This window comes from Schistocerca piceifrons, chromosome 3 (assembly GCF_021461385.2).
Source record: "Schistocerca piceifrons isolate TAMUIC-IGC-003096 chromosome 3, iqSchPice1.1, whole genome shotgun sequence".
Lineage (NCBI taxonomy): Eukaryota > Metazoa > Arthropoda > Insecta > Orthoptera > Acrididae > Schistocerca > Schistocerca piceifrons.
Window position 1 is genome coordinate 399188221 of NC_060140.1, and position 18586 is coordinate 399206806.

The 18586-nt window shown below is 38.0% G+C and overlaps 1 protein-coding gene across 2 annotated transcripts in view; it reads left to right on the plus strand.

Annotated features, from left to right (window-relative positions):
• The window catches only part of LOC124788192 (POU domain, class 3, transcription factor 2), a 642117-nt gene that overhangs the window by 610331 nt on the left and 13200 nt on the right, over window positions 1-18586 (plus strand). For both annotated transcript variants that reach the window (XM_047255360.1, XM_047255361.1), the window contains exons 9-10: window positions 4193-4406; window positions 6616-6796. In XM_047255360.1, the coding sequence (XP_047111316.1) occupies window positions 4193-4406; window positions 6616-6796 (395 nt within the window). The remainder of the gene's footprint in view (window positions 1-4192; window positions 4407-6615; window positions 6797-18586) is intronic.

Consider the following 18586-nt stretch of genomic DNA (forward strand, 5'->3'; position numbering starts at 1 on the left):
ACTGACACTTACAGGTGTGGCTGTGAAGTTTGGCTGCCCAAGCCCTGTTTGACTGGTTTGGTTTCTTGTGGCATCAGCAGAATACAACTCGCGCTGCTGTGACATGCATTTGTTGGTGATACTAGTTGAACAATAAACTGCATATGTGATCATAAGTAAGAGTTACTGGTTCTTGTAAGTGGCAAGCTGGCACAGTAATTAATACACCTTAGGTGGAATAAAGCTTTGTACAAATTCAAGTCTATCAAACCAAAAGCCTTTTTTCATAGCTTCCCAATCCATGGCTGAATCATCACACAGAGGAAAAGTGGATGGATAGACTGACACAGTGGTACCCTGTCTATTAATGAAAGCTGATAATTGGTCACGCTGAAATAAGCTGTTGAATCAGGGCCAGTAGCATGGTGTCTATAATGACTAAACCTGATGAAACCACCCTTGAAGACTGCACTCATGGAAACCAATTCAAACTGATCACCAGTTGTGTAGTATTCAAGTTAATATATAAAACTGATACACGTAACACATATATGGCTTTATTCTTAAATCTCTGAATTATAAGAGATACACAGAACAACTGATGTGAGCAGTATAAACTAAAAGACCGTAGTGAGAGTTGAGTTGATGCTACTCCCTGTGTATACAGACACAAGTAGCTAGTAGACAGCTTGGCAGAGACCATATGCATGCTTCCTACAGGTGGCCTCTAGTGGCCAGCCTGCACTGATACAGCTGGTGGCTGATTTAAGTACACATGTGTGGCATCACTACAATTGGCACAATCACACTTGCATGCGCTATAACAGTATGCAGCAGGCTGCAATAGAAAAGACATTGAATTTTAATCAAGCAAATGAATGAACTGGCTTTATCAGAGTATGTAGTACAAGTGATAACTAGTAAGCCTTGAATGAATTTATATGATGGATGAATGAATATGGATTACCACTTTGCCAAGTTGAGGAAGCTTTTCACTGGAATTCAACGTAGTCTGTATGTACAGCTCTTGAGAAACCATAAACTGATTAATCCTTTGTTACTATATATTAAGGATATGTACACCAATTCTACAAGTGCTATAATGGTTCTTCAGTTTAGAGGGAAATTTAGAATTGAAAGTGGAGGAAAGGTGATACCAGTCTGCCAGACCTATTCTCAACAGCGCTAGAGAAAGTTTTCTAATTCCTAATCTGGAAAAAGAGAAGGAATATATACTAATGGAACTGACCTGAACAGCCCACATTTTGCTGATTGCATTGTACTATTTGCCCATAGTGAGTAAATAACAATTAATGAAATAACATTAGAGCACAAGCTTAAAAGCACATCTTAAAATAAGGCTGAATTGATGATTAATGAACATATAAAAATTGTGCAGATCAATAATGAAGTCATAGTACAAATTAACGAGTTTTTTTATCTTGAGCAGCTGACAACAATTGGATGGATATAAGAGAAGTGCTGTAAACATAAAGAGTAAAAATGTCCTCACGTGTTTTCATTAAACTTACTATAGCTTTGAAGACTAAGCTTCTGATGTATCTCTTTACAATCAGTAGTATTACCAGTTCTGACATGTACCAGTGAGACATGGACATTCCACACAAATACCACTCAAACACTGAGAGCCGGTAATGTGGACAGACATAGATGATGAAAATTAATGTGACAGGCAGTAACAAATGAATCATAAGCAGCATAGAGGTGGACAGGACATGTAGGTGAGTAAATCTATGATAGGTGGACAGAGAAAGTACTTGGCTTGATTCCAAGATATGAGAAAAAACTGAGAAGAGATCTAAAGGTAGGTGAGTATATACAATTAGAAAACATTAAAGTGTAGCTGAAGACCATAATACATGGAGAAGTTTGAGTAATCCTTTATAAGGCAGCAGAAGCCAAATAGCTGATGATGACAATGGTTGTGGTGGTGGTGCTGATGAAACTCCAATGGCATGACAGCAGACAATATATTACAATTTTATTGGTTATGAAAATGTATGTGAAAACAGCAGAAAATTATAAATGGAAGCAATGTTAATTTCAGAATGTAGTTAAGGATTTGTTGTTAAAACTTACTGCTTAAAGATTTCAGATATTTGTAATGCCTTAAGTAAACTGGGGAAGCACCACAAAACATCAGGTAGTAAACCAAGAGTGTACCCTTTGAGGGAACAGGGAAGGGAAACTGTCCCATCCCTCACACCACATAGCAAAAATAAATTTTGTGAACTGAACTTACATCCAACTGTGTCAAACATAGAGACATATCAATTTGATATCAGTTTAAATGAAGTCAGGACATGAAATGGATACTGACTAGTGCACCCAGAACTATTTGCCCCAGAACTATTTGCCATGAAAACTTGTATCTGTTTTCTCATTCACCCCAGAAGTAATATGAAATGCCCCCCCCCCCCCCTCCCGCCCCAATCTCAGAGCCTGGGTAAACTCTAACAAGAATACAAAGTATTTATATGAAATATGAGTTTTAAGCAAATGATGAAGGAAACACAAGGGAGGGACATATTTTGGATTACCGTATTCACTCAAATCCAAGACGCACTTTTTTTCCAGTATTTGTATGCCAAAAGTACAAAGTAAGCGGAAGTTCTGAAAAATGTTGGTAGGTGCCGCCACAACTAACTTCTGCCGTCGAATATATGTACCGCTACACAGGCATGCTTTGCAGGCACAAAGATAAATACTGGCACCAAAACCTCTGCGTCAGTAAATAAATTAAAAGAAATGGTAGAAGAATGTAAACATTATGCCATGTATTCTTTTGTGTTTGCTGCTATCTCATTTAAATCCTGTCTGCCTAATAAACTACAAAACTAGAGTGAGACAACAGCAAACGCGGAAGAATATACATATCATGTCATGTTTATATTCGTATTACTCTTATGCTGAATAGTGATACAGTCAGAAATGAAGCACGGCAACTGACTAGATTTTAAAATCTAAGATGACTCTAATTTCTGTGCAGAATGTAATGTACTAAAGAGGCGCCTGCAAAGATTTTCAAATGGAGAAAAATTTTTGCTAAACTCTCATTCAGAACATCTTCTATCATATGCACTCTATTATTTGGTTCTTGTTGATCATTATCAAAGAAAGCAGCAGTGTAAGTAACAACAAACAGCAGTCTCTTGCCATTGTTTTGCTTATGAGACAATTCCTCTATTTTTTATTGTTAGCGGCGGTAGCACGCACAAAAGCAAGTCACGCTGCGAGCGACTACAGGTCGTGGACACTCATTATCAGAATGCGACAAACAATGCATGACAGTGCAGTAATGCATTTTCGGCTTAGAGTGACGTAAACACCTATAACAAAGAGAACTCCATTTATCAGATCAAAACAAAATAAGCAATCTATTCAAACCAGACAAAGCACCTTAAAGAGGAAGGGTACCTGTATAAATATGGATGGAGCACCTGACACATAGCAATGGCTGCTTGGTAAAGCTTAACTCTTAACATTACGACTCGAACCAAACTACTGCAGCTGTATCTTCATCCATTCGACCTAAATTGTGTCTCATGTTACAATGGACCAACTTTGTTTTGATTTGGAGGTGTGGTCTGACTTTTCTCTCCCCATGAATTTTGAGTCTCAAATTTCAGATGCGGCTTAGATTCAGGAAAATTTTTTTTCCCTGATTTCGAGTCTCATTTTTCAGGTGCGACTTAGATTTGAGTGCGGCTTAGATTCGAGTAAATACGGTAATTTTTGGGAAGGCCACATGACTTCACTTACAAGACAGAAGTAGATGCTAGAAGGTATATTGTACATTGTAACTGACATTTGTGAAATGAATGGCATGTCAATAGAGAAATTTACTACACAACACATACAAGAGCTCTTACCAAGGATGTTGACCACATTTGTTCCTATTGTTATTTTGAAACTGCAATAGTCTCGATTTCTCCTCTTACATTAAGATTAATGCTAAGAAACATTAAAAGTCCTCATCCTGGATGCTACATTTTTCCATTTCAGCTAACATTTTGTGTCATGACAAAAATGTCAAACAGTTGAATGTTGTAGTTGTTGCCCATATTAATTTAGAATAGTGCAATGCATTTCATTGCATAATCTATCTATTGTACATGCGATTCACTTTATATGTTTGCTTCCATAAATATCTTTCAGTTTTTTTATTGAACCCTTACCTGTCTTTGTTAAGGTCTTGCAGGAGAAACATCATCATCACAACGGCATGATGAATGGTTCAGAAACATCAATGACTGTGATAAATCGATTAGCAGCTAATAACTCTGATATTACCATTACTACAACACCACAAATATCTAATCAGAGTCAGCACAAGAGTTCCACCAATGGCAACTCACAGCACAACAGGAGCAGTCCCACAACTGATTTCCTTGCTGACTCTCCAAGTAAGATTAATGTCTCATTAATTTTATTCTGATACGATGTTTTTGTGTTTTTATGTTTCCTTTGTTCAGTTTTTATTTATGTTACTTTAACATGTAATTAACTACACTTTTTATAGAAATATGCAACTATAGCAAAGACACACACACACACACACACACACACACACACACACACACACACACAGTTATGTTCTCCCAATGTTGTGTAACTAAAGTATTGTCAGGGAAATCAGGTTTGCTGCTTTTTCAGTTAAGATGTCGCCTAGTTATACTTTATTTAGGTAAATTGGGTGGATGAACTTTTAATAAGGAGAATAAATTTATTTTGTGTTCAATAGACTTCAGGGTTATCTGCTGGAACATTACTGCCCATAAAATGGCAGGTATATAAGGGCTGATAATCATATATAGCTAGATAAGAATACTTTGAATTTATTTTAATATTTTTGGGTGGTACTTGGACTGCTGCTATTAATCTGTAGACAAGGTTTTTGAAAATTTTTAAAGTAAAATACTTAACTGAAAATAGACAATAATGCAAAGTATATGTGGAGCTCTCATTCCTCTCACCACTAAAAGGTTATAAACAATTGTAGTATATAACTACATATTTTAGATAGTCACACATCCATCAACAAATCTGAACCAAAAACACGGGAAGAAAACTACATATCACTAATGCAGATTTTATCCTATACATAATTCCATGGTGGCTGGCAAAGTAGCTCATATGTGTCATACAACTGTGCGTTTAATCCTTTATGACTGACTGGCCAGCCTGCTTATATCTCCATCTGATGATGGAGATATAAGCTTCAAAACTTAGCTGTGCAATAAAAAGTTACAGTATTTTCAACTGCAGTGGATTTTGAATTTGATCAGCATGACCCTCAGTTGTGGAAGCTCTCAAAATCAGGGTTTGTGCTCACATACAATTGGTATACCAATAGATGGGAAGTATAGGTCACATATTAATACTTCTGATAATCCACACTCCACAGTCAAGCTGTATGTTCTCAGTTAATGGTCGTGCTATATTTTCTTATCTTAGTGTAAGGACCACACATTAAAAAGTCACACAAGTCTTTCATGGATCTTTGTTTCTGTGGTAGACACACTTTAGTGGGGAGACACAAATAGTGGCAATGAAGATAAATAATTAATTTTACTTGTGTTAACAAAAGCATAAAAAAGGTAACAAATATTAATTTATATTTTAATTCCTAGAAATGTGATTGATTATTACTACCAGTGTTAGGGGAATTTTCTTTCATTGCGTTTTACTTCATGAATAATTTGTTTATGGCTGTCAAAATCTAGCTGATTATATGTCAAATTTCTGGTTCTGAAACCAGAGCAGTGTAAAAAACTAAAGTGACAGTTTGTGTATCATGCCTGCTATATAAAGGACTTTCAAAAAGTAATGGTACTATAAAATCATTAATCAAAAACTTCTACTTACATACTGAACAGAATATAACCCATATTTACCCTTAATATTCCTCTGTGAATCACCACATTATGATATCATGCTGCTAATATCAAAAGAATTCCCTCCATTCTTGATGAAATGCTTGATGAGTAGAAAGGAAGCAACATATTAAATGCTTCATAAACCCTATGCTATTAAAAATTCAGAAGGTGCTATGCTAAGTACTGGTGATAGACACATATTAAAGTATAAAAAAACTCCTCTGGGAGGAGAGGAGGATACATTGGTGAATGTTAGAAAGGAGGGGCAGATCATTCTGACATCAGAATGAGGGAACAGGTGGTAGTATTAACACATATTAATTTGGGTATCACATATTGATTGCAATCATTATAAAAATATAATTTTAAAGACAAAACTAACTTTAATATAAATATGTCCATTTGACATAAGTAAAAAATAAGAGCTTTTATGTTGTATGATAATGCCATAACATATTAAGAACCAATGTCTTATACCTGAGACCATCAGTTCTGTGTATGATGTAACCTCTTTCTTCACATGAAAGAGAAAACCATTCTGTTTTCATTGATTGTATTTGCTATTTATGATTAAATAATAAACTTTTGGATGATTTCATTTCATTTCATTTCATTTTATTATCTTCCTGCATATCATTTACATGATGTAGGAATTGTCACAACAAAGTTATCATACTAGTATAAGTACTACAGACATAATAATGGATTGAATTTGCTTCAATGTTTGTGGTCATAGATCAACCAACAATCAATCAAACAAGTGGCAATGTCGTTGATGGCATTAACTTGGATGAAATCAAGGAATTTGCCAAGGCTTTCAAGCTGCGTCGCCTTTCTCTGGGTCTCACTCAGACACAAGTGGGACAAGCTCTCAGCATCACAGAAGGTCCAGCATACAGTCAGAGTGCCATTTGCAGGTTAGAGACTACACTCAATTTTTCATTTCTAATGCATGGTATATTAGCAACCTCAGATTCTGTGGCCGATCAAAATATGTACATGTTACCTAAACCTCTATGCAGTGTAACTAGAATTTTATGGACACAGTATCACATTTATGGGACAGTGCTCCAATGGTTTAAATCATACCTAACTGGAAGAGTGCAGAAAGTTGAAATAAGCAGTTCACATAATATGCAAAAAACTGGTGATTTCTCAAACTGGGGAACAATCAAGAATGGGGTGCCACAAGGTTCGGTCTTGGGTCCTCTGCTGTTCTTAATATATATTAATGGCTTACCATTCTATATTCACGAAGATGCAAAGCTGGTACTTTTTGCCGATGATACAAGTATAGCTATCACACCCAACAGACAAGAATTAACTGGTGAAATTGTAAATGATGTTTTTCAGAAAATTGTTAAGTGGTTCTCTGCAAATGGGCTCTCATTAAACTTTGACAAAACACAGTATATACAGTTCCACACAGTAAATTGAATGACACCATTAATCAATATAGACTTCTATCAGAAATCTGTAGCTAAGGTAGAATATTCAAAATTTCTAGGTGTTTGCATTGATGAAGGGTTCAACTGGAAAAAACACACTGATGATCTGCTGAAACATTTGAGTTCAGCTACCTGTGCTATTAGGGTCATTGCAAATTTTGGCGCTATACATCTGAGCAAATTAGCTTACCACGCCTATTTTCATTCTCTGCTTTCATATGGCATCATATTCTGGGGTAACTCACCATTGAGTATATGTCTGTCCAATGGCCAGCTTCACACGTCCGTCCACATCAAACCCACCAACAAGCAACAGTACCTCCATTATGACAGCTGCCATCCATTCCACATCAAAGGGTCCCTTCCCTACAGCCTAGGTCTTCGTGGCAAACGAATCTGCTCCAGTCCGGAATCCCTGAACCATTACACCAACAACCTGACAACAGCTTTCGCATCCCGTAACTACCCTCCTGACCTGGTACAGAAGCAAATAACCAGAGCCACTTCCTCATCCCCTCAAACCCAGAACCTCCCACAGAAGAAACACAAAAGTGCCCCACTTGTGACAGGATACTTTCCGGGACTGGACCAGACTCTGAATGGGGCTCTCCAGCAGGGATACGACTTCCTCAAATCCTGCCCTGAAATGAGATCCATCATTCATGAAATCCTCCCCACTCCACCAAGAGTGTCTTTCCGCCATCCACCTAACCTCCGTAACCTGTTAGTTCATCCCCAAACCACCTTCCCTACCCTCTGGCTCCTATCCTTGTAACCACCCCCGGTGTAAAACCTGTCCCATGCACCCTCCCACCACCACCTACTCCAGTCCTGTAACCCGGAAGGTGTACACGATCAAAGGCAGAGCCACGTGTGAAAGCACCCACGTGATTTACCAACTGACCTGCCTACACTGTGATGCATTCTATGTGGGAATGACCAGCAACAAACTGTCCATTCGCATGAATGGACACAGGCAGACAGTGTTTGTTGGTAATGAGGATCACCCTGTGGCTAAACATGCCTTGGTGCACGGCCAGCACATCTTGGCACAGTGTTACACCGTCCGGGTTATCTGGATACTTCCCACCAACATCAACCTATCCGAACTCCGGAGATGGGAACTTGCTCTTCAATATATCCTCTCTTCCCGTTACCCCCCAGGCCTCAATCTCCGCTAATTTCAAGTTGCCGCCACTCATACCTCACCTGTCATTCAACAACATCTTTGCCTTTGCACTTCCGCCTCGACTGACATCTCTGCCCAAACTCTTTGTCTTTAAATATGTCTGCTTGTGTCTGTATATGTATGGATGGATATGAGTGTGTGTGCGAGTGTATACCCGTCCTTTTTTCCCCCTAAGGTAAGTCTTTCCGCTCCCGGGATTGGAATGACTCCTTACCCTCTCCCTTAAAACCCACATCCTTTCGTCTTTCCCTCTCCTTCCCTCTTTCCTGATGAGGCAACAGTTTGTTGCGAAAGCTTGAATTTTGTGTGTATGTTTGTGTGTCTATCAACCTGCCAGCGCTTTCATTTGGTAAGTCACATCATCCAAAAATTAAGTTCATGTAATATTTTGTGCAATGTAATATTTGCATAGACCCCTTTTATTAACCTGACATGTTCCACATCATTACGAAGTGTCATATTTATGATCTATAGAACAAGTACTAATCTAAATCTAAATCTTTATGATCCTCTCAAAATGCACTGTTCTGTGGAAACTGCAAATCATTAGTAAATGCAATGAAAGGTTATGCAAAGCTATTGCCATGATCAGGTTTTTACTAGGAGGAAAATTTTGGCTGCCTGCAGTTCATGGACATTAAGCTAGCTGAAAATGGAACTGTACACCAAACAGAATATTGTTATGTCTGTTCTCTACAGTTGATGATGATCTTTTAATGACTCATATGAACTTTGCATAGAACAATATAGTATGAAATATGAAACAGGGAAACACAGTACATGAAAAACCATTTTCTCACATAGACTAGAAGTACTGCAGTGATCATCTTATAAATAAAATTCTTTTATTATGTTTTGCAGTGTTTGGTCACACAAACACTGTGATACCATTTGTGCAACTTGAAGCTAAACAGTACTATAAACGACTTTCAACTATTTTCTTCTCTACCAGTACATACATAAAACCTGATTCTTCCAGAGTTTCAAATAATTCCTTTCCTAAGTGAATCCCTTTATATTCTTACATCTTTCCCACATCACTAGTGTTCTGAACATACTGCTGTAGAGCTGATTTCAAAATTTTGTCACACAATGCAAAACAGAGTCATAATCTTATAACTGTGCTTAATTGCAAACACAGTTTAGGAAATCATGACATCACATTGTCCTCTGTAATATATCTCAAGTTTTATTATATGTTGTTCAAATCTTTAAAAGTTGTTAATTTACTCACAGGCTTAGGAGCCTGTTGTTTGATGTAAGTAGGGCAAGACCTGATGCTAAAAGATCATTTCTAACAAAATTCCTGTTGAGTTGTGGTATATAAACTGGTGCATCAGATTTCGCTTCTCTTATAAATGTAAGAAATCCCCTCGATACAGTGTGGTCATTTCCTTTATCTTTTGGAGTCCTCCAGTATCATATCAATGACACCATTTTCTGACAGTAGGTCATTCTGCCCACTGAATTAGCAAATGGACGTGAATGGTTATGTTGTATCTAAAAAAGCATTGAGTGAGATTCAGTTTGCAGAAGTCCAGAGATCACGAGGCATGTCTGGTACTTCTCCATACCAGTGTCCAGTACAGTACATTATATCATGTCAGATTTATTTTTGTCATAATGTTAAGGTACTGGTTCTAAGATTGTATGTATCCTATGCATCCTGTGCATGCAAGGTCTGAGGAAACACTATACAATTGCCTTTTTCCACAGATAAGCTGATAACAGTTTGTATGAACAGAACATTGTACAACTTTGTAAATGTGTGTTTTTGTGTGCAAGGAAAAGCAGAAGACAGAGAGAGAGATAGAGAGAGAGAGAGAGAGAGAGAGAGAGAGAGGTTAAGGAGGAGAGGTGTGTGTTGATATCAGAGTAGAAGCTTGAAAGTTAGTGCAATGTTCTGAGCTTTTAAGCATGCCTTTAAATCACCAAACATTCATTTGCAGGTGTGTTGTCTTCCTTTGTTTTTTGTGTCTGTCTTGTTTGTACCATGGAATTTAGACTGTCATAATATCAGTTTGACAAAGAGAACTTTTCTGAGGGACAATAACTAAAACTGTAGATCATTAGCAACTTTCATGTAACAGTGTCAGCAAAAACAGATTATGAAGAGTGAATTAGAGTTCCAGATTAAAACTCTTTTCTGCTAAGACCTTCTCCATGTTCAGAAGACTGCAGATATTTTTATCTATGTAGCAAGAGTTTATGGAGCCCCATAGCACATTCTTTAAATTCTCCAAAGGCAAGGAATGACTGAAAAGCAGCCTGACAATGCCTTTGCAGCATATGTCCAAATTGCAGTGCATATGTAAAGACATGTGAATGTGCATTATGGTTGAAGATGACAGTACAATCTCTCTCGGTATCTCCCTCATCCATTATTGATTACTGAATAATTTTATTAGTGCTATATGTTCTAAATTTTAGCATTTCCTATCCAAGAAGCCCATGATTAAAATGCAGTCCAAGTATACATACAAAAGCATTCATAACTAATGAAAACACATTCTATAAACACACTCTATAACACATTTTTAAAACAATGATGTAAATCTGCATCCAGATTCTGCAAGGCACTCTAAAGTACATACAGAGGGGTCGAAAAAAATGTATCCACTGTTTAAAAGTCCATAACTGGCAAACTGACTAGTGGAGTTGTCTCATCTTTGGTAGTGTAATAGTTTGTAGTTCCGTCAATCACCACACAAGCATTGTAATGCGTTGTTTTGTTTTGTCAGATGCCAGTCACCAGATAGTCTGTGTTTTGTTCTTAGTTGCACCTAGTTACTCGAGTAAACATGGCTGGTGCAAGGCTTACATTCAATGAAAGGAAGTCAGTTTTGAAGTACGAGGAAGTCAATTTTGAAGTACAAAAACATTAATGAGGTTCAACGGCAGTGGCGAAATAAGTACCAAACAGAGCCACTGACATGTTTAATGATTCGTCGCACTCAAGACAAATTTGAAGCCGAAGGCTGCATTAAAGATTTACACAAATAAAGATTTACACAAATAACAATCTGGATGACCTGTAACAGTAACAAGCGCAGCTAACTACCATCATGTGTTACAACAATTCACTTGCTCACCACAGAAGTCTGTGAGACAGTGTGGCCGTGAAACTGGAGTGAGTCGCTAAAGTGTACGGCGAATTTTGAAGACAGCAAAGTGGAAGTGCTACATCCCACGATTGCTACACGCAATGAACGAGGACAACCCAGATCATAGAATGGAGTACTGCGAGTGGTTTACTAACAGGGTGCAGAATGATGAAGAGCTTGCAGAAATGATTGTGTGGTCTGATGAGGCACAGTTCAAACTCAATGGTACAGTAAATTGCCACAATTGCATCTACTGGGCCACCGAAAATCTGAACAACCACGTAGACAAAGCAGTGAATTTTCCAGGAGTAAATGTGTGGTGTGAGTTGTCTTGCCAGGGCTGGATTGGGCCATTCTTCTTTGTCAGCACAGTTACCGGTGATGTGTATCTTCAGAAGCTTCGGACATCCATTTTACCTGCCATCCGAGACTTGTATGGAGATAGAAGAGTTTACTTTCAACAAGATGGTGCCCCAGCCCACTACCAAAATCATGTTAGGGCATATCTCGACGAAAATCTACCAGGAAGATGGATAGGCCGTAGAGGTGCTGTGGAGTATCTACCACGTTCACCAGACCTAACTCCTCTGGACTTTTACCTGTGGGGAACACTAAAGAATGTCGTTTATTGACAAAAGCCATGCACATTGGATGAACTTTGAGAATCCATCATAAATTCATGTGCAAATATCCAACTGAACACATTGCAGTCAGCAATTTGTGCTGCAGTTTGGCGGCATTGTTTGTGTGTGGATGTTAATGGTGACCATTTCGAACACCTACAGTGATATCTTTAAGTTGGACTTTAAGTTACACTTTCACCAAAAATGAGACAACTCCATCAATTAGTTTGCAAGTTATGGACTTGCTGGGGAATGAAATCACTCCTCTCAAACAGCAGTCCAACATTTGAGACACTGTACCAATTTGTGTGATCAATGCAATGTAACAGTTGTTGCATGTTTTATCCATGTACACCAATAAAAGTAATGAAAATACTTTAATGTATTGACTTTTTGTCGACTGTGGAAATAAACCAGGAACATTTTTGTGCAGTATTTTTTTTATAAGTTTGCACTGGATTTTAGTGTTGATCATTGCCTTGAGCCTTTACATTGGCTATTTGTGGATGCTTCTTCTTCATTGACCATTGTTATCCATTGATGCAGTGGATTAAGAGATAAACAAATCTACTTCAAATGAAACATCTCCTCCCAAAGAAACTGCACTTTGTGTACTCAGAGAAAGATTGAAGAGGAAGCCTACACCCATTAGTACATAAAATTTATTGTTTGGGCTAAACTGGTGGGCATTGTTAAAATCTCCCATGAGAACCTTCTTGTTAGGAAGTTGTGCAGTGAGCAGATAGCACATTATTCAGTTCACAAAGTCCCGTCAACATCAGCTTGATCTCTTTAATTCTAGAAAAATGAAATTCAGTATTAGAAATTGTAATTGAAGACTCAGTTTCAAGAGTTAATGCTGGTAAACATGCTGGGGAGACCTTCTCAGTGACCATTTTTGTGTTTTGTCCATTGGGAAAACGAATTCAGAAATAAATAAATTCACTTCAGATAAAGGTTAATTCACATGTTTAGATACTTCTTCTGTAGAAAATGCACTTTGTGTGCTCAGAGAAAGATTGAGAAAGACAGATGACACTCATCTAACAAGAGGAAAGTAGGAAATGTGTGTGTGTGTGTGTGGGGGGGGGGGGGGGGGGGGGAGAATGGTGCTCACTGCTTCACTGTAAGTAGAGACATCAGCACAATCACACCTGAAGAAGGTATGGCTATAAAAATAGACTGGCATAATGGGCTATGTGTTCCTAGGTTTTTTTTAAAAAAGAATCTGGGGGAAATAGTCAAAGGTTTTATTGTGTAGGATATTGTTTGATCACAACAATGTAACAACTCAAAGTGCAACCAAAACATAAATTTCTGGATGGTTCTGAAATATAGACACACTGAATCCCTCTCAGAGCCAACATCTGGTCACATCTGATTTATTTATGTTTCCAAAACTTAAGATAGCATCCAAAGGCAGTGTTTTAGCCCTTGGAAGCAACTGTGTGTGCTAGGAAGCATTCCTAGGAGGCATATATGTACAAAACACAGAAGCATAATTTTAGAAAATATTAAACAAAGTTTTAAAACAAGAGAAGAAATTCAGATTATACCTTCAAAATTTTCAGAGTGAACCTCATACAGGCAATATTTGTATCTACATTGCTGGAAAAAAAATCATGACACCAGAAGATAAGAAATACAGAGTAATGAAATTTCAAGAACACATTTGTCTAGTTAATGAAAGGGCAAGAAGAGCTATAGGAAACATGAAATGCTGGTACATTAAAAATGAGTTTAACTGCCAGGAAGTTGAATGCAAGTTCCGTATTTACTCGAATCTAAGCCGCACTTTTTTTGCGGTTTTTGTAATCCAAAAAACCGCCTGCAGCTTAGAATCGAGTGCAAGGCAAGCGGAAGTTCTGAAAAATATTGGTAGGTGCCGCCACAACTAACTTCTGCCATCGAATATTTGTAGCGCTACACAGGCATGCTTTGTAGGCACAAAGATAAATAGTAGCGCCAAAACCTCTGTGTCAGTAAATAAATTAAAAAAAAAAAAAGATGGAAAACGAGCTTTTTTTCTTTGCCCCAAGTTTCAACCACTGCATTTTCATACATTATCCAACGAATTAAATACAAATTCCATATTGTTCATCTTCGAATGTAGCAGAATTTCAATGTACTACAAAAATCCGACTGGCAAGACTGGGATGTTTGTCAATATGGCCAACTCTACATTCTGAATTTTTTCCTACCTGTGGGAAGAGATGGTTGCTAATAGGAACCTGATGAAATATGAATCACATGCAGTATTCTCTTCACCATAAGAATAATACGAATGTAAACATTATGCCATGTATTCTTTCGTGTTTGCTGCTATCTCATTTAAATCCTGTCTGCCTAATAAACTACGAAACTAGAGTGAGACAACAGCAAACGCGGAACAATATACGTATCGTGTCATGTTTATGTTCGTATTATTCTTATGCCTAATAGTGATACAGTCAGAAATGAAGCATGGCAACTGACTAGATTTTTAAATCTAAGATGACTGATTTCTGTGCAGAATTTGATGTACTAAGGAAGCGGCCGCAAGGATTTTCAAACGGAGAAAAATTTTCGCCTATCTCTCATTCAGAACATGTTCTATCATACGCAGTGTATTATTTGGTTCTTGTTGATCATTATCAAAGAAAGCAGCGGTGTAAGTAACAACAAATAGCAGTCTCTTGCCGATTTATCTTTTTTTTAAAAAAGTGGCGGTAGCGCGCACAAAAGCAAGGCGTGCCGCGGTCGGCGACAGGCCGTAAACATGCACTATCAGAATGCGACAAACAATGCATAACACAGTACAGTAATGCATTTTCAGCTTAGAGTGGCGTAAACACCTATAACAAAGAAAATGGGACTTATCAGATCAAAGCAAAATGAGCAATCGATTCAAACTAGACGAAGCACGTGAAAAAGGAATGGTACCCGTATAAATACGGACGGAGCACCTGACGCATAGCAATGGCTACCTCGTAAAGCTTAACTGCTAAGCTTACGACTCGAACCAAACTACTGTAGCTGTATCGTCATTCATTCAACCTAAATTGTGTCTCATATTACAATGGACCAACTTTGTTTCGATTTGGAAGTGAGGCCTAAAACTTTTCTCTCCCCTTGAATTTCGAGTCTCAAATTTCAGGTGCGGCTTAGATTCGGTAAATTTTTTTTTTTCCTTTATATCGAGTTTCATTTTTCAGGTGCAGCTTACATTCGAGTGCGGCTTAGATTCGAGTAAATACGGTATGCAGATGTGCATGAATTGTGTAGTACTGGTGCTAGATATCAGTTTGTGGGACGGATTTCCATGGCTGTTGCACTTGTTTGGTCAATACAGGGATGATTAATGGTAGTTGTGGATGACACTGGAGTTGTCCTCCGATTATGTCTCATATGTGCTCACTTGGAGACAGATCTGGTGATCAAACAGGCCACTCTGTAGAGAATGTTGGTTTATAATAGCTGTGTGTGGGTGAGTGCTTTCCTGTTGGGAAACACTCCTTGGAATTCATCTGGGGTCAGTGTAAAGCATACTGCAGGTCATCTGGCTTGAGGCTTCCTTGAAAGTAACCTATTTGTGACAGTTTGTTGTGTCACTGTGGTGCCAACCGGTGCTCGGATTGCTGCTGCAGATCCAGTACAGTACACCAGAGCCATATGTCGACCGTAGTGGTCTTCCCTCTTGAGAGCACCACACAGTCGTTTGGAGCCTGGTCTTCTTGCGGCCATACCTTTCCATGACCACCACTGCCAGCAATGATGAACAGTGGCTACATTCTTGCCGAGCCTTTCTGCAATATCACAAAGGAACATCCAGCTTCTCATAGCCTTATACATGGCCTTGTTCAAATGCTGTGAGGTTCTTATAATGTTGTCTTTGTTGCTTTAAAGGCATTTTTGACTAGCATCAAATCACCAAGTCCAATCTCAGAGATAAACTAATACTCATGACCATTACAGTGTGTATGTAAACCAAACCTGATTTACATCCACATAGTGGCACTACTAGCACCAGTCTAATGTGACTGGTGTGAAATTTGAGTCATCATCTTTCAGTAGTAGAAAAATTCCTACCAGCATGTATGTCCCACAACTCCTTCTTGGTGCTGCAGTTTTTTTCTTTCTTTTTTTTTTTTTTTTTTTTTTTTTTTTTTTTTTTTTTTTTTTTTTTTTCAGTGTGTATACATTTAAATAATTTGGCAGATATTCAGAGCTCCTGATAAACCCAAAGGGAGGAAAGGAAGTCATGTAGCTTAAATGCCAATCTGAAATAAAATAATGAAATGTGAAAGAATTAAAGAGACTTAAAACTATGCAATGATACAGCTATGAGAAGGGTAATGTACAGACTACATTGTTTTGATGAGGCTGATGTTATGTAATTCAAATTTCTATTTTGGCCACCTATGTTTTAAGTCTTTTTTTTTCTTTAGAAGTTATCCAGTTCTAGAAGAAGACACTAATTTTGAATAGTTCTTATACCTTTATCTTTTTCATCTAACTCTGGAACTTTTCAATTGCACTTCTACATCTTTCGGCTATCTTCACTTAAATCATTAGTTTGTTCAGAATAGTCCTTTCATACCATTGTATAGTATGTTTTGGGGCACAGTGAAAAAAAAAAGAAATTTGTCATATTACCATAAGTGCATTGATGACATCACATTTGTCCAGTTGCTCTTAAAAACTTGTGGATCTTCGCTTGCTTCCATTGTCTGTAGCGCACATTGGTGATAACATTTTATGAACACTTATGTAAGTGTGTCTCTTTGAAGCTCACATTCTTGCAGGCTATAATAGGTTTTATTATTACATTCAGATATACTGTTAATGTTCTTTCAAAAAAATGTGGATGAAATCTCAAATCATTCAATATGAATCAGGCAGGTCTAGTTACCAGAATGAATTTTCACTCTGCACTTGAGTGTGTGATGTTATGATACTTCCTGGTACAGTGAAACTGTGTGCTGGATTGCTACGTGAATCTGGGACCTTTGCTTTTCACGGGTAAGTGCTCTGACAACTGAGTATGAATCACGACCCATACTCACAGCTTTACTTCTGCCAGTACCATTTTGGAAGGTAAGAGATGAGGTACTGGTGGAAGTAAAGCTGAGAGCGTGGATCTTGAGGTGTACTTAGGTAGTTCAGTTGGTTGAGCACATGCCCACAAAAGGCAAAGGTCCCAAGTTGGTGTCCCAATCTGGCACACAGTTTTCATCTGTCCAGAAGTTTTATATTTATCATCATGAAATTAGGGCCATACATGTAACCAGGCAAAGCCTTCACATATTAATCTTTTGGTACAAACGTGTTATTAGCATATGTTGAGAATTTGTACCCATTGATGTTGCTAGCCCTATTTATTTGTGTTCATTTTGGATTTTATTCCTAGGATCTTTCTACAGCCTGCTGCTAATATTTGCCTAATGCACTAGCAAACAGTACAGCATTCATTTAATTTCAGTTGTAGTATTCCTTTTATTTCATCCATAACACAATGTTTTTCTGCCATTTTGGAACACACTTCTCTGTTTCATAGTAACCTATACAAACAAATTCATAATAGTAATTGGGAACAGTGTAGAAATTAATGCAAAATCAATGTAAATTGTTCCATGAAATTACAGCTATTTATGTTTCCCTTTTTTAAAATTCTAATCTATCCATCACATACTGCCACATGGTGGTTTGCAGAGTATGTATGTAGACATTCACAGCCAATCTTCAAAATGTCTGAAACTACTTGGAGAAGATTACTGACTCAATTGCAGCGAGAGAGAGAGAGAGAGAGAGAGAGGGGGGGGGGGGAAGAGGGCATTAAATTGAATGGTGGACAGCCACATTAGGTAACTGGAAGGAATGATAGGATGATGTAAATACTGCTCATTCCTATCTGCATTCTAAGGAAAAGATAAATTGCTACTTACCAGAAAGATGTCACTTTAAGTTGCAGACAGGAACAATTATGAGACACATATAAGCTTTTGACCATATCTTTTCATCACACACACACACACACACACACACACACACACACACACACACACACATGCATGCGCGCGCGCCCACGCACACACACACACACACACACACACACACACACACACACACACACACACACACACACGCACACACACAGAGTCATCCATACTGTCAAGTGCACCTCATGCACACATGACCCTCATCTGTGGTAGCTCAGACCAAATGCTCATTTTGGTCCAAACTGCTGGAGATGATGCTTCCTTGTGTGATTGAATGTGTGTATATTTCTCTTTCTTTTTCTGATGAAGGCTAATATGTAAGTGTCTTTCAGTTGTGTCTGTCTGCAACTTAATGTCTCATATTT